The sequence below is a fragment of the Cyprinodon tularosa genome, unplaced genomic scaffold, assembly GCF_016077235.1.
Source record: "Cyprinodon tularosa strain WSP-4 unplaced genomic scaffold, ASM1607723v1 ctg171, whole genome shotgun sequence".
Lineage (NCBI taxonomy): Eukaryota > Metazoa > Chordata > Actinopteri > Cyprinodontiformes > Cyprinodontidae > Cyprinodon > Cyprinodon tularosa.
In genome coordinates this window covers 1,581,796-1,594,059 of record NW_024038541.1, presented here as the reverse complement: position 1 = coordinate 1,594,059, position 12,264 = coordinate 1,581,796, and the positions used below count along the sequence as shown (strand labels likewise).

The following is a 12,264-nucleotide window of genomic DNA, read 5'->3' as shown; positions in this document are numbered from 1 at the left end:
AATTTTAGACCCACACATTAATTTAGAAGATTAGTAACACACGGCAGGGGCAGGGAAGATGGTTTTTGGATGTTGTTCAAATGTCTGGTGAGAAGATGGAAGGTATAGAAAGGTTTTTGGACTTAAATGTCACGGCCTTCCATGTTCCTAAACCGAAGTTTTCCTGAAGGCAACAGGTTGTCTTTTGGAGGCTGTAACAGCAGATTAAGTTACTTTCATTTTTTTATTTAAGCTCTAAGACATTTTTTATTTATATTCTGCCATGGGTTTTTTGCTGTAAATAAACAAACTATATTTTTTTCAAGTCAGAAGTGCATATATGAAACACCACCCACGGTCTTCAGGAAAATGTTGGTTTTGGAATATGGAAGCTTTCAAAAGTCTTGGTTAAACTCAACTGCAGACTTGATCTGTTCTGGTGTAACTTTAACATTATCCTGTTATAGAAATGGTGGTACTTTTTAATTTTTTTTTTATGAAATTTCAGGTGTGTATAAAGCAGGGAGAGGGAGGGGGTAGGGAAAAGGCGCGTGACCCATGTTCAGAGGCTGACACCGGTTCAAGTCCTGGCATGTTGACCTTTATTGCATCTCTGCCCCCTCTCTAATCCCATTACGTAGCTGCTTAATAACAAAAAAAAATAAACAAATTTAATGCCACTAGAACCTTAAAAAATTATCTTACAAAAAAAAAAACTAACAAGAAAACCAACAACAAACTAAGCACAGAATATTTTGATAAAAGCAAAAAAGTAGGTCAATTGTCAGAGGTTATTTTTTGCACGAAGAACAAGATATGGGTCACTCTTTCTTTTTAAATTGCCTGCTGCACCTTATCAACCGCCTGTGCTGGTCATCAAAATAGTACCATTACTGAATTGCAGTTTGGGGGGGAGGAACAAAAATCTTTCCACGAGCCATAAATGTCCCTCAGGCCACACTGTAGACACAGCCGGTGTGAAGCCAGCACTGTGAAGGGCTCCGCAGGAGCGGCAGATAGTGCGGAAAAAAGGATTTAACAGACAACATTCTGCCAGGTGCCACAAAAACAACAAAACATCTGGCATTTAATTGTTTCTGTGCAAACTTTTAAAAATAAAACAATTATTTTATGCATTTCATTTTGAGATGAAAATGTCAGAAGCATGTTTTCCCAAAATCGCCTCATATTTAGAATGTAATGAAAATGTAAGTCAGCAGACATTATAAAGGGGAAATGAGGGAGCATTGTGAGTTTCTGGCATCGAGTCAAAACATGTAGGTTTAAAAAAATAATAAGGTGAGAATACCGTCACAGTTCAAGGTTTTCCTTTGTATTAAAGTCTTTTTAATGAGATGTCAGAGAAAGTGTCAAAGTTATCAGTTTCCTCCAACAGAAAAGCTGCTGCAATTTCCCTTTTCATAAGAAGGACAAAGCTCTAAACTGAAATCTAAGCAATCTTTTTTTCTCTAAATATCGGTCTGTGTTTATTTGGAAATCATAATTGTAACATTATTATAGATGTTAAAAGAAAGCAAATATGGAGTTGTTTTTTGTAGTAGTCAGATTAATTTTCCCTTTTTTCTAACAGAAGTTTATATTAATTTTGATTTCAGATTTTTGTCTAAATAAACCACCTCCCGCCATATAAATGTGGGTTTTTCATTAACTAATCTTACTATGAGCATGTTTTTCTTTCCCAAACATATTAAAGCAATCTTTACTGTTCTCCTAAGAAAAACAACTATAAAACATAAGCCTATTTGTATGGGTTACCTATACAACAGATTTTTTACTCCTTTCCCCATTTCTTTGCACATTATTCAGATAAAAATAATGTTGATCCAAGAGGTTGGAACATCATCAGTTCTTACTGGTTCCTTTGATATTTGACCCGCAGTATGACCCCAGCTTGTTCTGGTAAGAAGCTATCAACCCTAAAGCTGACGCCCACAGGAATTAATTGTGTGCATGCAAATGTAACATGCGAATGCATTTAACTAAACAGTAATGTTTTTACTTTTGTGGTAGCAAAAGGTACTTGACACAGAAAATTGCTTTACTAAGTTTTTTTCTCACTTATTTTTTTTTGTGGTTGAGATATAATCATATTCATGTTGCAGGCAGTAACGACCGACAAAATTTTCAAACATTTATTTTTGTTCAGTCGTTTTAAACATTCTAGGTATAAATAGTGGACAAACCAAATTCATGCATAGCAATACGTCACATTAGACATTACAGTTGATTTTGCTTGTGCAACAAAGAGATAATGCATTTTTTTTTTTGCTATGTTTTGTTGCCCTGTTGTTTTTGCTTCTATTCGTCTTGTTTGTTGTTTTTTTTGTCATGGTGAAATATTAGAAGTTCCGAATTTTGTTGTGTTTTATAAAGACATGCAGCAGTCTAACCAAAGGTAATACAATATTTTTTATTGATCCAATAAAAAAAAGTTTTTACCCCTTGTTTTAATTTTTTTAAAGGCTAGAAACAATCAACTATGACCTTCTCTTACAGCATAGAAACAACTTGGACCTCTTACACATTATAAACATAGGACTGACACTAAGGATAAATGTAAAAAGGTAAAACGGGATATCATCTAAGACTGCATAATTAAAAGGCTGAATAAAAGAACAATTCTGAATCCTAAATCTGATCCTGGTATTTTAATACTTCTTCCAACTTTCTGAAACAAACACTGCTGCAAAGTTTGATCAACAAATTAGCAACTAAGGAGTTTTTTTTAAAGTAAATGTTGATTTTTCATGTATTTTATTACAGGGAGAGACACTGGAAATATAAACAAGGAATTTTCAACGTTTGGTAAAAGAAGTTTCGCATGCTGAGAAATTAGAAGCTGAATTAAGAGGACCAACAATGTTAAGAAATATTTTCATAGCATCACTGCAGTTTAGAAAAACCTAGACTTAGAGGTTAAATTATGAAATTTAAGATGGGATTAAATCTTAAAACCCATCTGTTAGGTCAGAGTTTGCTTTCGTTTATCAAGCTTTCCATCTAGTATTACTTCATGTTGGTTTAGGTTAGGGAACTCATTATTCAGTATCTCAGCATTAGCAGTTATCTCGACACAAAATAAACAATTCCTGTAATTGTATTTGAATCAATTTGCCAGCATTTCTGTACTTGGGATAAACTAAGTGACCGTCTGAGATATGGTTATAAACAGCAACATTTCTCTGACCTGTATTATCGTCTCTAAAAGGTCCAGGATGATAAGGTTTGCCTCTGTGGCTAAATTCCCACTGATCAGAGCCTCCTGGTCCAACTCTGCTTTTGTCCTACAGGAAAACAGTGAAGGTTACACAAAAATGACAAAAAAAGGTCAAAAGTGCCTGTGAGAAAAACACGCCAGTCTCATTAGGTAAACATACTTATCATGTTTGTCGTTTGTTTGCCTCCACTGAGTGAGGTCTTTCCTCCAGCGCAGGTTCTCTCTCTGACCCGTTCTGTCCATTCCTGACAGACATTCAAATAGGGCTAATGATCGATGTGTAAATGGAATAACATTTGTTTCTGATAAAGAATTTTCTTATAGAATTGATGCAGTGAGTTCAAAGCAGGACTTATTTGTAGTTGAAATAAAACTAGTTGATTATTCAGTCATTAGAAAAATGTAAAAGCATTGACTTAACCTTGTTGCTGCAAAGGTGTGTGTGAAACTAATTTAGGCTTCTAGCTGCTATTTTTTTAATTATGGTAGAAAAAGCAATTCAATGTTTTATTCCTAAAAACAAAAGCACAAAATGACAGCATATGCGTTACCTCCAACCCGTCTCATCATCTCTCCACGGGCTCCCATTCCTCTCAGCAGGGCTTCCTCTAGCTGCAGTTTAGCTTGCTGGGATTTCTGTAAGGCCTGTGTGCTCACTTTATCACTGCTCTGCTTACCCTGCAGATCCACATTAAGACAACATCCCCAGGTTGAAAGCACAACACACACACTGCAAACAATTTGTAACAAAAACTATGCAAACTTAAACAAGACATGACATGCAACTGGCTACTGTACTAGTTCCTCATATTTTTGCACGAAAGAAAAAATTTCAAATCTGCACAATTAATAAACAAAAGGATCCACAACTGACCCTGTACTCAAAGCAGGACACACATATAGTGAGGAGTTCCAGCAGTTTATTGAGTTGGGAAGGAGGCATATCCACGGTCCAGCGTTGGATAAGGTCGCGGTCAGCGTTCTTCATTACCCAGAGGAAACAAACCAGCAGGTGGCGACTGGTGTCTGCAGCCAAGGTGGCAACAGATTTACCTTGCTGGGAATAGAAGGAAGACAGACTCAAGAAATATCCAAGAAAAAAAAAAGATCAAATACAACTTAGAGTGATAATGTTTGCTATCATAACAGGTTGACAATGTCTTAAATCAAAAATGTTATTCATTTGTTTTATTAAAACCTACAACCAAAGAATTGTTTTCTATGAGACTGCTGCATTTCTGCAGCAGCATGCATGTGTCCCAGTCGAGTTCGACTCACAAATTACACTGAATCATGCATTATTATTTTAAACCTTTTAATCTGTATAATCCCAATATATTATGGCCTTGTAAAGCTGGCTCAAGATTTTATGAATCCTTTTAAATATGTAAACTAGAACAAAATCATGTAACAATCTTCATTTAAGAGGGCTGAACTGAGATATATCATCATGTGCATCAAACAGTATATTAACCATGAGCTTCTTTAAACCAGCTGGGAAGTGATTGGCCATCGCTTTCATTCTGGTTTCAGGATGCATGGTTCCTCCCCATCTCAACAGGCCTTTAATCTACTGCAGATTAATTTAGCTTCATTCATGTGATGATGAATCACTGCTTTGGATGACTACTGCAGCTTCATTGCGTGGCACTTTTGATAAATGTAGCCATTAGGCTCCCACTGCCCTAAGTGTCCCACCTACAACCTAGTTACCCAGGTCTATTTTTGTCTAGAGGAGGACAGAACCAATGCTCACCAGAACAGACATTAAACACCATTGCGTGTGAACAGAAAACATGCCATTGTTTATATGAAAATGTGCATTTCCATTTCTCCTGCAATGACTAAACGATTCATGAATATTCTGTTTGAAGGCGAGCTGTCTGTACACAAGGAACAAGAGCTTGGGCTGCCGCTCCTCGGGTTTCTGACGACTACCAGACCAATGGCTCGTTTGCATAAAAAACCCGCTATTTCCACAACATTTATCGCAACAACATACCGAGGGGACTGATTCATGTTCTGGAGCGGAAGAGAATGGCGGTGCTCAGTTTGGTGCCTGTGCTGCTGTTGTTGCAGCCACAGCTTGATGGATGTGTTTGTCAGGGAGGACGGCCCTGTTCACTTATGTCGGCAATGCCTGGCCATAAACCATCTCCCACAGATGTGCGTGTTTATGTGAATGAGCGTGTGAGTTTTTTTTTCCTCCTTTTTCTTTTTGCGGGATGGATGAAGAGTGTGTGTGGTTCTGACAGCTAATCAATCAGCATCAGTGCAGCTCACCTGTTGGGAACCAAAACGCTCAAATAACAGAACCTTTCAGAAGTTTTAAAACAATTCAACGCTCCACAACGGCCATTCTCATTCAAAAATTAAAAGGGATCAACTTTACCAGGGAGGCCATGGAGATGAGAACGTTACGCCCCAACGTGTTGAAGGGATTCCCGGCAATCGCCATGGCAACAGACTGATTGATAGGTGGCACGTTTTCAAGGTCATCCTCGGTTTCGCTGGTCTTGTTTTTGCTGGCTCGTGTGTCAGAAACTTAATGAGACAAACAAGAAGCAGAGAGGAGCTACAGCTTTAAGATTTAAACAGCTGCGTCTTAATCAGAGGTAAAACAGACGTAAGAGTGAACACATTCATATCAGGTTGGAAAAAGATTGATGGCCACATTTATATATAAAAACAAAGTTACTTCATTGTCGTTTATTGCTGATTAAAGGCATCCCATTAACCTTGAACCTCGTTAGACCTCATTAATAGTAAGCACCACAGCCTCTATATCACAAACACTTAGGTGTAATTCTTTTTATTTACTCCAAAGACTGAAAAGTAAAAAAAATAAATAAATAAAAAAACTGCAAACCACCCATGAGATTATACTTTCCCACATACCTGTGAAATCAAGGTAGTTTGTTGAGTCTATAATAATCCCCACCAGGGGGAGGTAGAGAGCAGCCACCTTGGCTCTGACCTCAGTTTTAACACAACGCTCATCAAGATCATGGGAACACAGCAAGCTGTAAATTGCATTGATTGCCTTTCTTTGAACCTTTCCCCTGCAAACAGAAAAAAAAAAACAGTCAATCAATGTGATTCAATCCAAGCTTTGCAAAAAAGTCCTGCTTCTTGAACCTTATCACATTTCCTCAGAACAGCCAAAAAAAGGTGACAGGTATTTTATTCTATCATGATAATAATAATAATAATAATAATAATAATAATAATATCATGATATTAATAAATAATAATAAAGTGTAATAATTGTGAAGAGAACAGATAATAATGGTTTACTGTTTATTTTAAAGATGAAAATGGAAAGAACTGTGGTATGCATTTCCATTGCAATAATATAGACTATAACACATTTCTACCAGATTTAGACACCCAGAAAGTAAATCTACTAATCTTCTTAGCTAAAAAGCTCAAGCTTAGTAGAACAGATGAATAATATCTGTAAATGTTAATTTTCACGTCTTTTCATTCATTTTTTAATGAAAGTGAATTCAGGAATGATTCAGCCATTCCATAACATGAAGTCTTGAAACTAACCAATTCCACTATAGCTCTTCATGTTTAGGGTCATTGTCTTGTTAGAAGATCAACCTACATCCCAGATTTAAGTGTTTTCATCCTCATGCAGCTTTTCTTTTATGATTTTCCTAATTTCAACCCTATTTATTTCTGTTCCCTTCTTTAAAAAAAAAAAAAAGGTTTTCCCACACCATTAAGGTGCCATTACCATGCTTGGTAAGGAGAAGGAGGCCTTCAAAGACGAGTGCAGAGTTTGTTTGCTTTTGTTTTTGCCACCTACAGTTACTGTATGCATGTTGGCCAGACAGTTGAAGTTTGGCTTAATCATAATTGTGCTATACCCTGAGTTGGTCTATCAGGTAGGTTGCATTGAAGTTTTTGGTTGTAATGTGACAAGAGGGAAATACGGTATATCATCATTTGTTGAAGATAGAGAGGGTTTTAAATAGAATAAAATAAAAGAGAGCAAATGCAAATAATTTGACACAGCTCTTCCGTACCCCTCTGATTCCATGTCAAGTGCAGCACTCAGTTCTGTTAAGAGCAGACCGGTGAGGTAATGCTGTTGCTTGAATTCCTGAGAAAGATCAAACAGAGCCAAGATCCTCTGCTGTTCCTGGTAGGAGCCGGAACTCTGGAAAAAAAAATCAAAATTAAATAATAAACAAAGGCACAGAAGCTAGAACCAGATTTTTGGGTACTGTCTATTTTCCTTTTAAACTTGCTCTTTAAATTACCTGCTCTTTAAGTAGTTTTGGCATTAATGTTGATATTTGTAATGGTCTTTTGTTGTCTAGTTTTTCTTTTTCATATTTCACCCACGGGTCCATAATGATTTTTTTTATATTAAAAATTTTCAAAGGTCTCATGTAATATTATCTTAAATGTCCAATTTTCATTGGTTTTGTCAGGAAAACCGTCACAATTTACAGAAATAAGGGCTAAAAACATCAGTGCCCCCTCAGTGAACTGATTTACTAAATAAAGGAAATGTCCAGTAATATTGTAATTTTTTTTTAAATGTACCTGTTGAGTTTTTTTATTTGATACTCACGACCATACAGTGTTATGCAGAAATAAAGCTTGTAAAACCTGATTTCTTTTAGGACCCCAGTGAATTAGGTTGCTTAAGTTACTGATGCAAACATGTGCATTTGAGAGGGCAGACCTGTGAGGAGATTGACGGACAGGGAGAGGCGGGGGCAGAGGCTGGGCTGCTGAAGAAGAGGCTCAGGTTGAGGTAGTGCTCGTGGCTGCAGAGGATTCGAAGGAACTCCAGGCGCATGCTGATCAGAGTCGGCATTGAAATACTCTTAGCTGACATCTTTCAGCAAGAAAAGAAAGAAAACAGGAATGGTCAATATCAATTTTCGCTTTTTTATTATACGAAAAATGCTTTTGTTAAAAATAAAAATTGCCTGAAATACTTCTGCTCGTGTGTGAGTACTAATTCACCTGGTTGCAGTAGTTTCTCACAAGCTGGAAGACAAACCCTCGGTCCATGAGGGACATCAGGTCATAGAGGAAGAAGGCCAGACTGATGTTGATTTTCTCTGCTTGCTCTAGCTCCTGAAACAACAGTCAACAAACAGCAATCAGTAAGCTGCACTGACCGGATCTCACCAAGGATCTAGCTGAGCAAGCTGAGCTTTTGTTACCACAGAGACAAATTTAATTAGCACTTCCACCTCCCTGTTGTTTAGAGGACACAGGCAATATTAGCACTGAAACAGCCCGCTTAGAAGAGCAGAGGCTGTAGAGGGGTTCCTCTGCTGAACATGTTGGCGACTCGAGCTAAGCGGATCAGTTTCTTGAATTCGCTCAGCTGTTTAATGTCTTATTAATGTTTTCATCACCTTCTGTTGTTTGACAAGGATTGTGCAAATCTCTGCTGTGACCACGGAGACGATAGTGGTGATGTCATCTTTGAATCTGTCAGAAAAGCGGTTCCGCCGAGGGACACTGTACCTGTCTAGCTGAGACACATGCTGAGCCATGCTTTTCACCTGAATAACAAACACACAGAATAATATAATAAGATTAGAAAAACATGAAGAAAAATAAAAAATAAAGCCAGAAAACAAGGAAGCTGGTGTGAACAACCTGATTTAAAAAAACAACACATTATTAAATATCTACTTTGCCATTTCTAAGAATTAAAGAACACTAACTATGGCAAAGATAATACAAATATTTGATAGATAAGAGGGTTTTAACTCTCTTTTTATCAGTGGTGAATTTTGCATAAATGGCATCTTAGGTACAGTAAACCCATTTCTAGGCACTGATAAAAGCACAATCAACCACACACCAACCTACGTGATCAGGGCCATTACAACAAAATATGATTGATATGATTAAAAAAAAAGGTTTTACATTTTATATATATATATATATATATATATATATATATATATATATATATATATATATATATATATATATATAAAATATTCTATATTAGTTTTACCTGGCTAGATCTTAAATTCTACCATAAAATGTCTGCTCAGTGAAAGATATTGTTAAAATTTCAAACAAAGGAGAGTTCCTACAGAACTAAATAACTCAAGAAAGTTTGAATTAATATTATTTGTTTATTTATTACTATTATTATCCATTTACCATCAATGTTAATAAAAAAATAGAGATTTCACATTTTATCTCAGTCTTACATGTTATCTCAATTATGGAGCCATGAAAAGCGTGTAAAAATTGCCACTGACCAACAACTCAAAGAAGAACCAGGCATATTTGTAAGCGTTTTCTCTGCAGACGCCAGTGCTGACGACCATCTGCAAAGCAAGCTCCTCGTGAAATTGCTGTAAGAAAGAAACATACAAAAATTTTACTAAAAAAAATACAGCCTCCGTTTAACTTTCGATCTAAATGAAATTTAAGAACGATCATTAACAGGGCTCAGTGTTGACTGAACTCTGACTAATCCCACTGCGCTGTGTTATACTTCCACCTTGTGGCTAAGAGAGGAAAGTAAAAGGTCCCTCTTGTTGGCGTTTATATCTTGGTGCTCTTCAAAACATCAGTATTTTCACCTTTAAGTACTGAGGAAAAAATGCTCCTAGTCTATAGCGTGGCACCATAATAGTGTTTATTTTACTGGACTTTAGACCGGACAACAGACTGACTTGATGAAAGACTGATGAAAGCAGAGACAATGTGCAAGCAGACATTCAAACTGGAGACTAGAATTAAGAACAAAAATTAGATTAATGCAATCTCGTTAAATCACATCTTAGTCACCTTTACTTTTTAAATGATGACAACTCTTCCACGTTTTGTCTTATGGAAACATGGTTCCATACGTTTCCATACTTTTCTAGGCCAGCGAGATATTTAAATCAGTTACTGTGCATCTTCAAACGGCACAGGAACTCTATTCAAATCAAGAACTCAAAAATGAAAATACATCTATTTTTTTTTTGTTTCGTTAAGACATTAGGCAATAGAGAATTGTAATTTCATAGAAGAAGAATTAAAGTCTGTCAGCTTGCCCAAACAAGGACCAAAGTGCTTTGTTTCTATAAAGCTGTTAATAATAGTTACACAAAATAAATAGAAAAATAGATATAAAGATAAACAGTAGCTGCTTTTTGAACATGGCACTGCATCCTGTTGGTCTGCTCTCATTCAGAAAAGTTCTCTGTTTATTTTTCAGAAAATAAAACCAGCTGTATGGAAGAGAAACATGTATATCACACTAGATTACATTTTATAGTCTGTTCTCTTTAGAAATACCTTTCTGTTGGAGGGTCTGGTGCTCCCTCCTGAGTTCTGATAGTTGCCTGCCTCCACGTAGGTGGACACGCGGCTCCCCGGGTAGTTATGACCCTGCAGAGAAAACGTTCCATCAACCATCATGGATGATTTTATTATCAATATAAATCAGATCGAACCTGTGCCATTTCAGATCTATCAGGTTTGTCAAGAACATTTCTGTTTGATTAATACCAGAATTATCAAAGAATACTACTTCTTAAAACAATCTGGGAAGACAAGCTAATTATGCAATTGCTTTATAGGGTTTTTTTTTAGGGAAAGAAATATTATGCTTCCCTTTATAAAGTGAATGAAAACAATTAGCTTTAGTTTAACATCCTATTCCATGTTTGTTTATACCTAGCCAATAGTTAGGTTATTTAATGTTTTCTATAATCTCCTAATTTGGATTTGCTTGGTCTTATTCCAAATTACCTTGGCAGAAAGGATATCTTTGATCTCTACATCTTCTTCAGAGGCTTGCTGAGCAGGAATGTCAGGGTTGCTGCTGCTGCGGACTCTGGACTGGAGGAGCATGCAGCCGACTCTGGCTGCCGTAGCAGGACCTATTGTCATGTAACGACTGTCTGATGAAGGAGCTGAACCTGCTGAGCCTGAGCACAAAGAAAGAAAAAAAAAGAAATATAAATCCTCATCCTGCAGATTGTGCCTGGAAATACGTTCTTATTGATAATTAGAACATTACCTGAATTCTGCATGTCCCGGGGAGGATCAGGAAGGCGAAACACCCAGTAAAGGTAAGCTGCTAACAGGATATTTCTTCCCAACTGGTCTCTGTACAGCTCTTGGCTGTTATGTAGACTGTTGACAATGGACACCACTGATTCAAATGCTATCTGGGCCAGATTGGCTAAAAGTAAGGGACACGTGTGCACAAATAAACATGGTTAGAAGTTTGAAATCTGAAAAGGCAAACAAAAGTATATGTTGCCTTACCAGTTTGACCAGCAATGACCATGGGCTGCATGATGAGCGTGAAGAGTTTATCCAGGACCCGGTGCAGGAAGAGCACCAGAGGCTCTAGGTTTGAGGAGGACAGAGATATGATGCTGAGCTTCAGCTCGTGCTCCAGTTTGTTCTCAGGAATCTTCTCATCCCTGATCCGTACAGGGAACGTAGTTCCACCTTCCAGTGCGTGACACAGCGTGAAGAAACGTTCCAGGTGGTTATCCTGATGCAGATAGTGCACAAGTGTTACGGTGGGAGGGGTTGTTATAAAATAATTTTCTTTTATTCTTAATTACCTGAGGGTGAACAGAAGAGACAGCTTGGATCTCAAGGTTGAAGAGTCCTTTGTGACTCTCCATCCACTTCACAGGAGGAACCTGGGGTGGAAGTTTCTGCAAGAAACAATATATAACTTCAGTCCTCCAAATATTTGATCCTCTCAAAAGAGAGGGGAGGCGTTCATAGAGAACTTTTGGGAAGGAGGGGGCACAAACACATGAGCACAATTCAAAAATACACAAACAGCTTTCGGACATATCTTCCACCACAGAATCCTCTTTCATACCTTTAGGGCTAGAAAACAATAACCCAAAATTTGAGAATCTCATAATTGAATCCATCCTCCAAAAATCCAAAGAGAACGGTACAACAAGAAATTGAGCAACACAAGGTTTTTCCAGAATTTTGGGAGGTGTTGGAACCAAATGCTGCCGATGAACCTAGGAACGTCATCGCTACTGTAAAACATAATGGAGGCAGCACCATGC

General features: G+C 37.2%; 1 protein-coding gene across 3 annotated transcripts in view; it reads right to left on the bottom strand.

Moving 5' to 3' along the window:
* Positions 1-12,264, bottom strand: part of dock8 (dedicator of cytokinesis 8) — a 79,404-nt gene that overhangs the window by 19,905 nt on the left and 47,235 nt on the right. For all 3 annotated transcript variants that reach the window (XM_038281490.1, XM_038281492.1, XM_038281491.1), the window contains 16 exons: positions 11,794-11,889; positions 11,486-11,720; positions 11,235-11,399; positions 10,964-11,142; positions 10,508-10,600; positions 9,478-9,573; positions 8,611-8,760; positions 8,210-8,323; positions 7,923-8,078; positions 7,255-7,388; positions 6,116-6,279; positions 5,610-5,761; positions 4,092-4,274; positions 3,769-3,895; positions 3,378-3,462; positions 3,188-3,284 (listed from right to left, as the gene is read on the bottom strand). In XM_038281490.1, the coding sequence (XP_038137418.1) occupies positions 3,188-3,284; positions 3,378-3,462; positions 3,769-3,895; positions 4,092-4,274; positions 5,610-5,761; positions 6,116-6,279; positions 7,255-7,388; positions 7,923-8,078; positions 8,210-8,323; positions 8,611-8,760; positions 9,478-9,573; positions 10,508-10,600; positions 10,964-11,142; positions 11,235-11,399; positions 11,486-11,720; positions 11,794-11,889 (2,226 nt within the window). The remainder of the gene's footprint in view (positions 1-3,187; positions 3,285-3,377; positions 3,463-3,768; positions 3,896-4,091; positions 4,275-5,609; positions 5,762-6,115; positions 6,280-7,254; positions 7,389-7,922; positions 8,079-8,209; positions 8,324-8,610; positions 8,761-9,477; positions 9,574-10,507; positions 10,601-10,963; positions 11,143-11,234; positions 11,400-11,485; positions 11,721-11,793; positions 11,890-12,264) is intronic.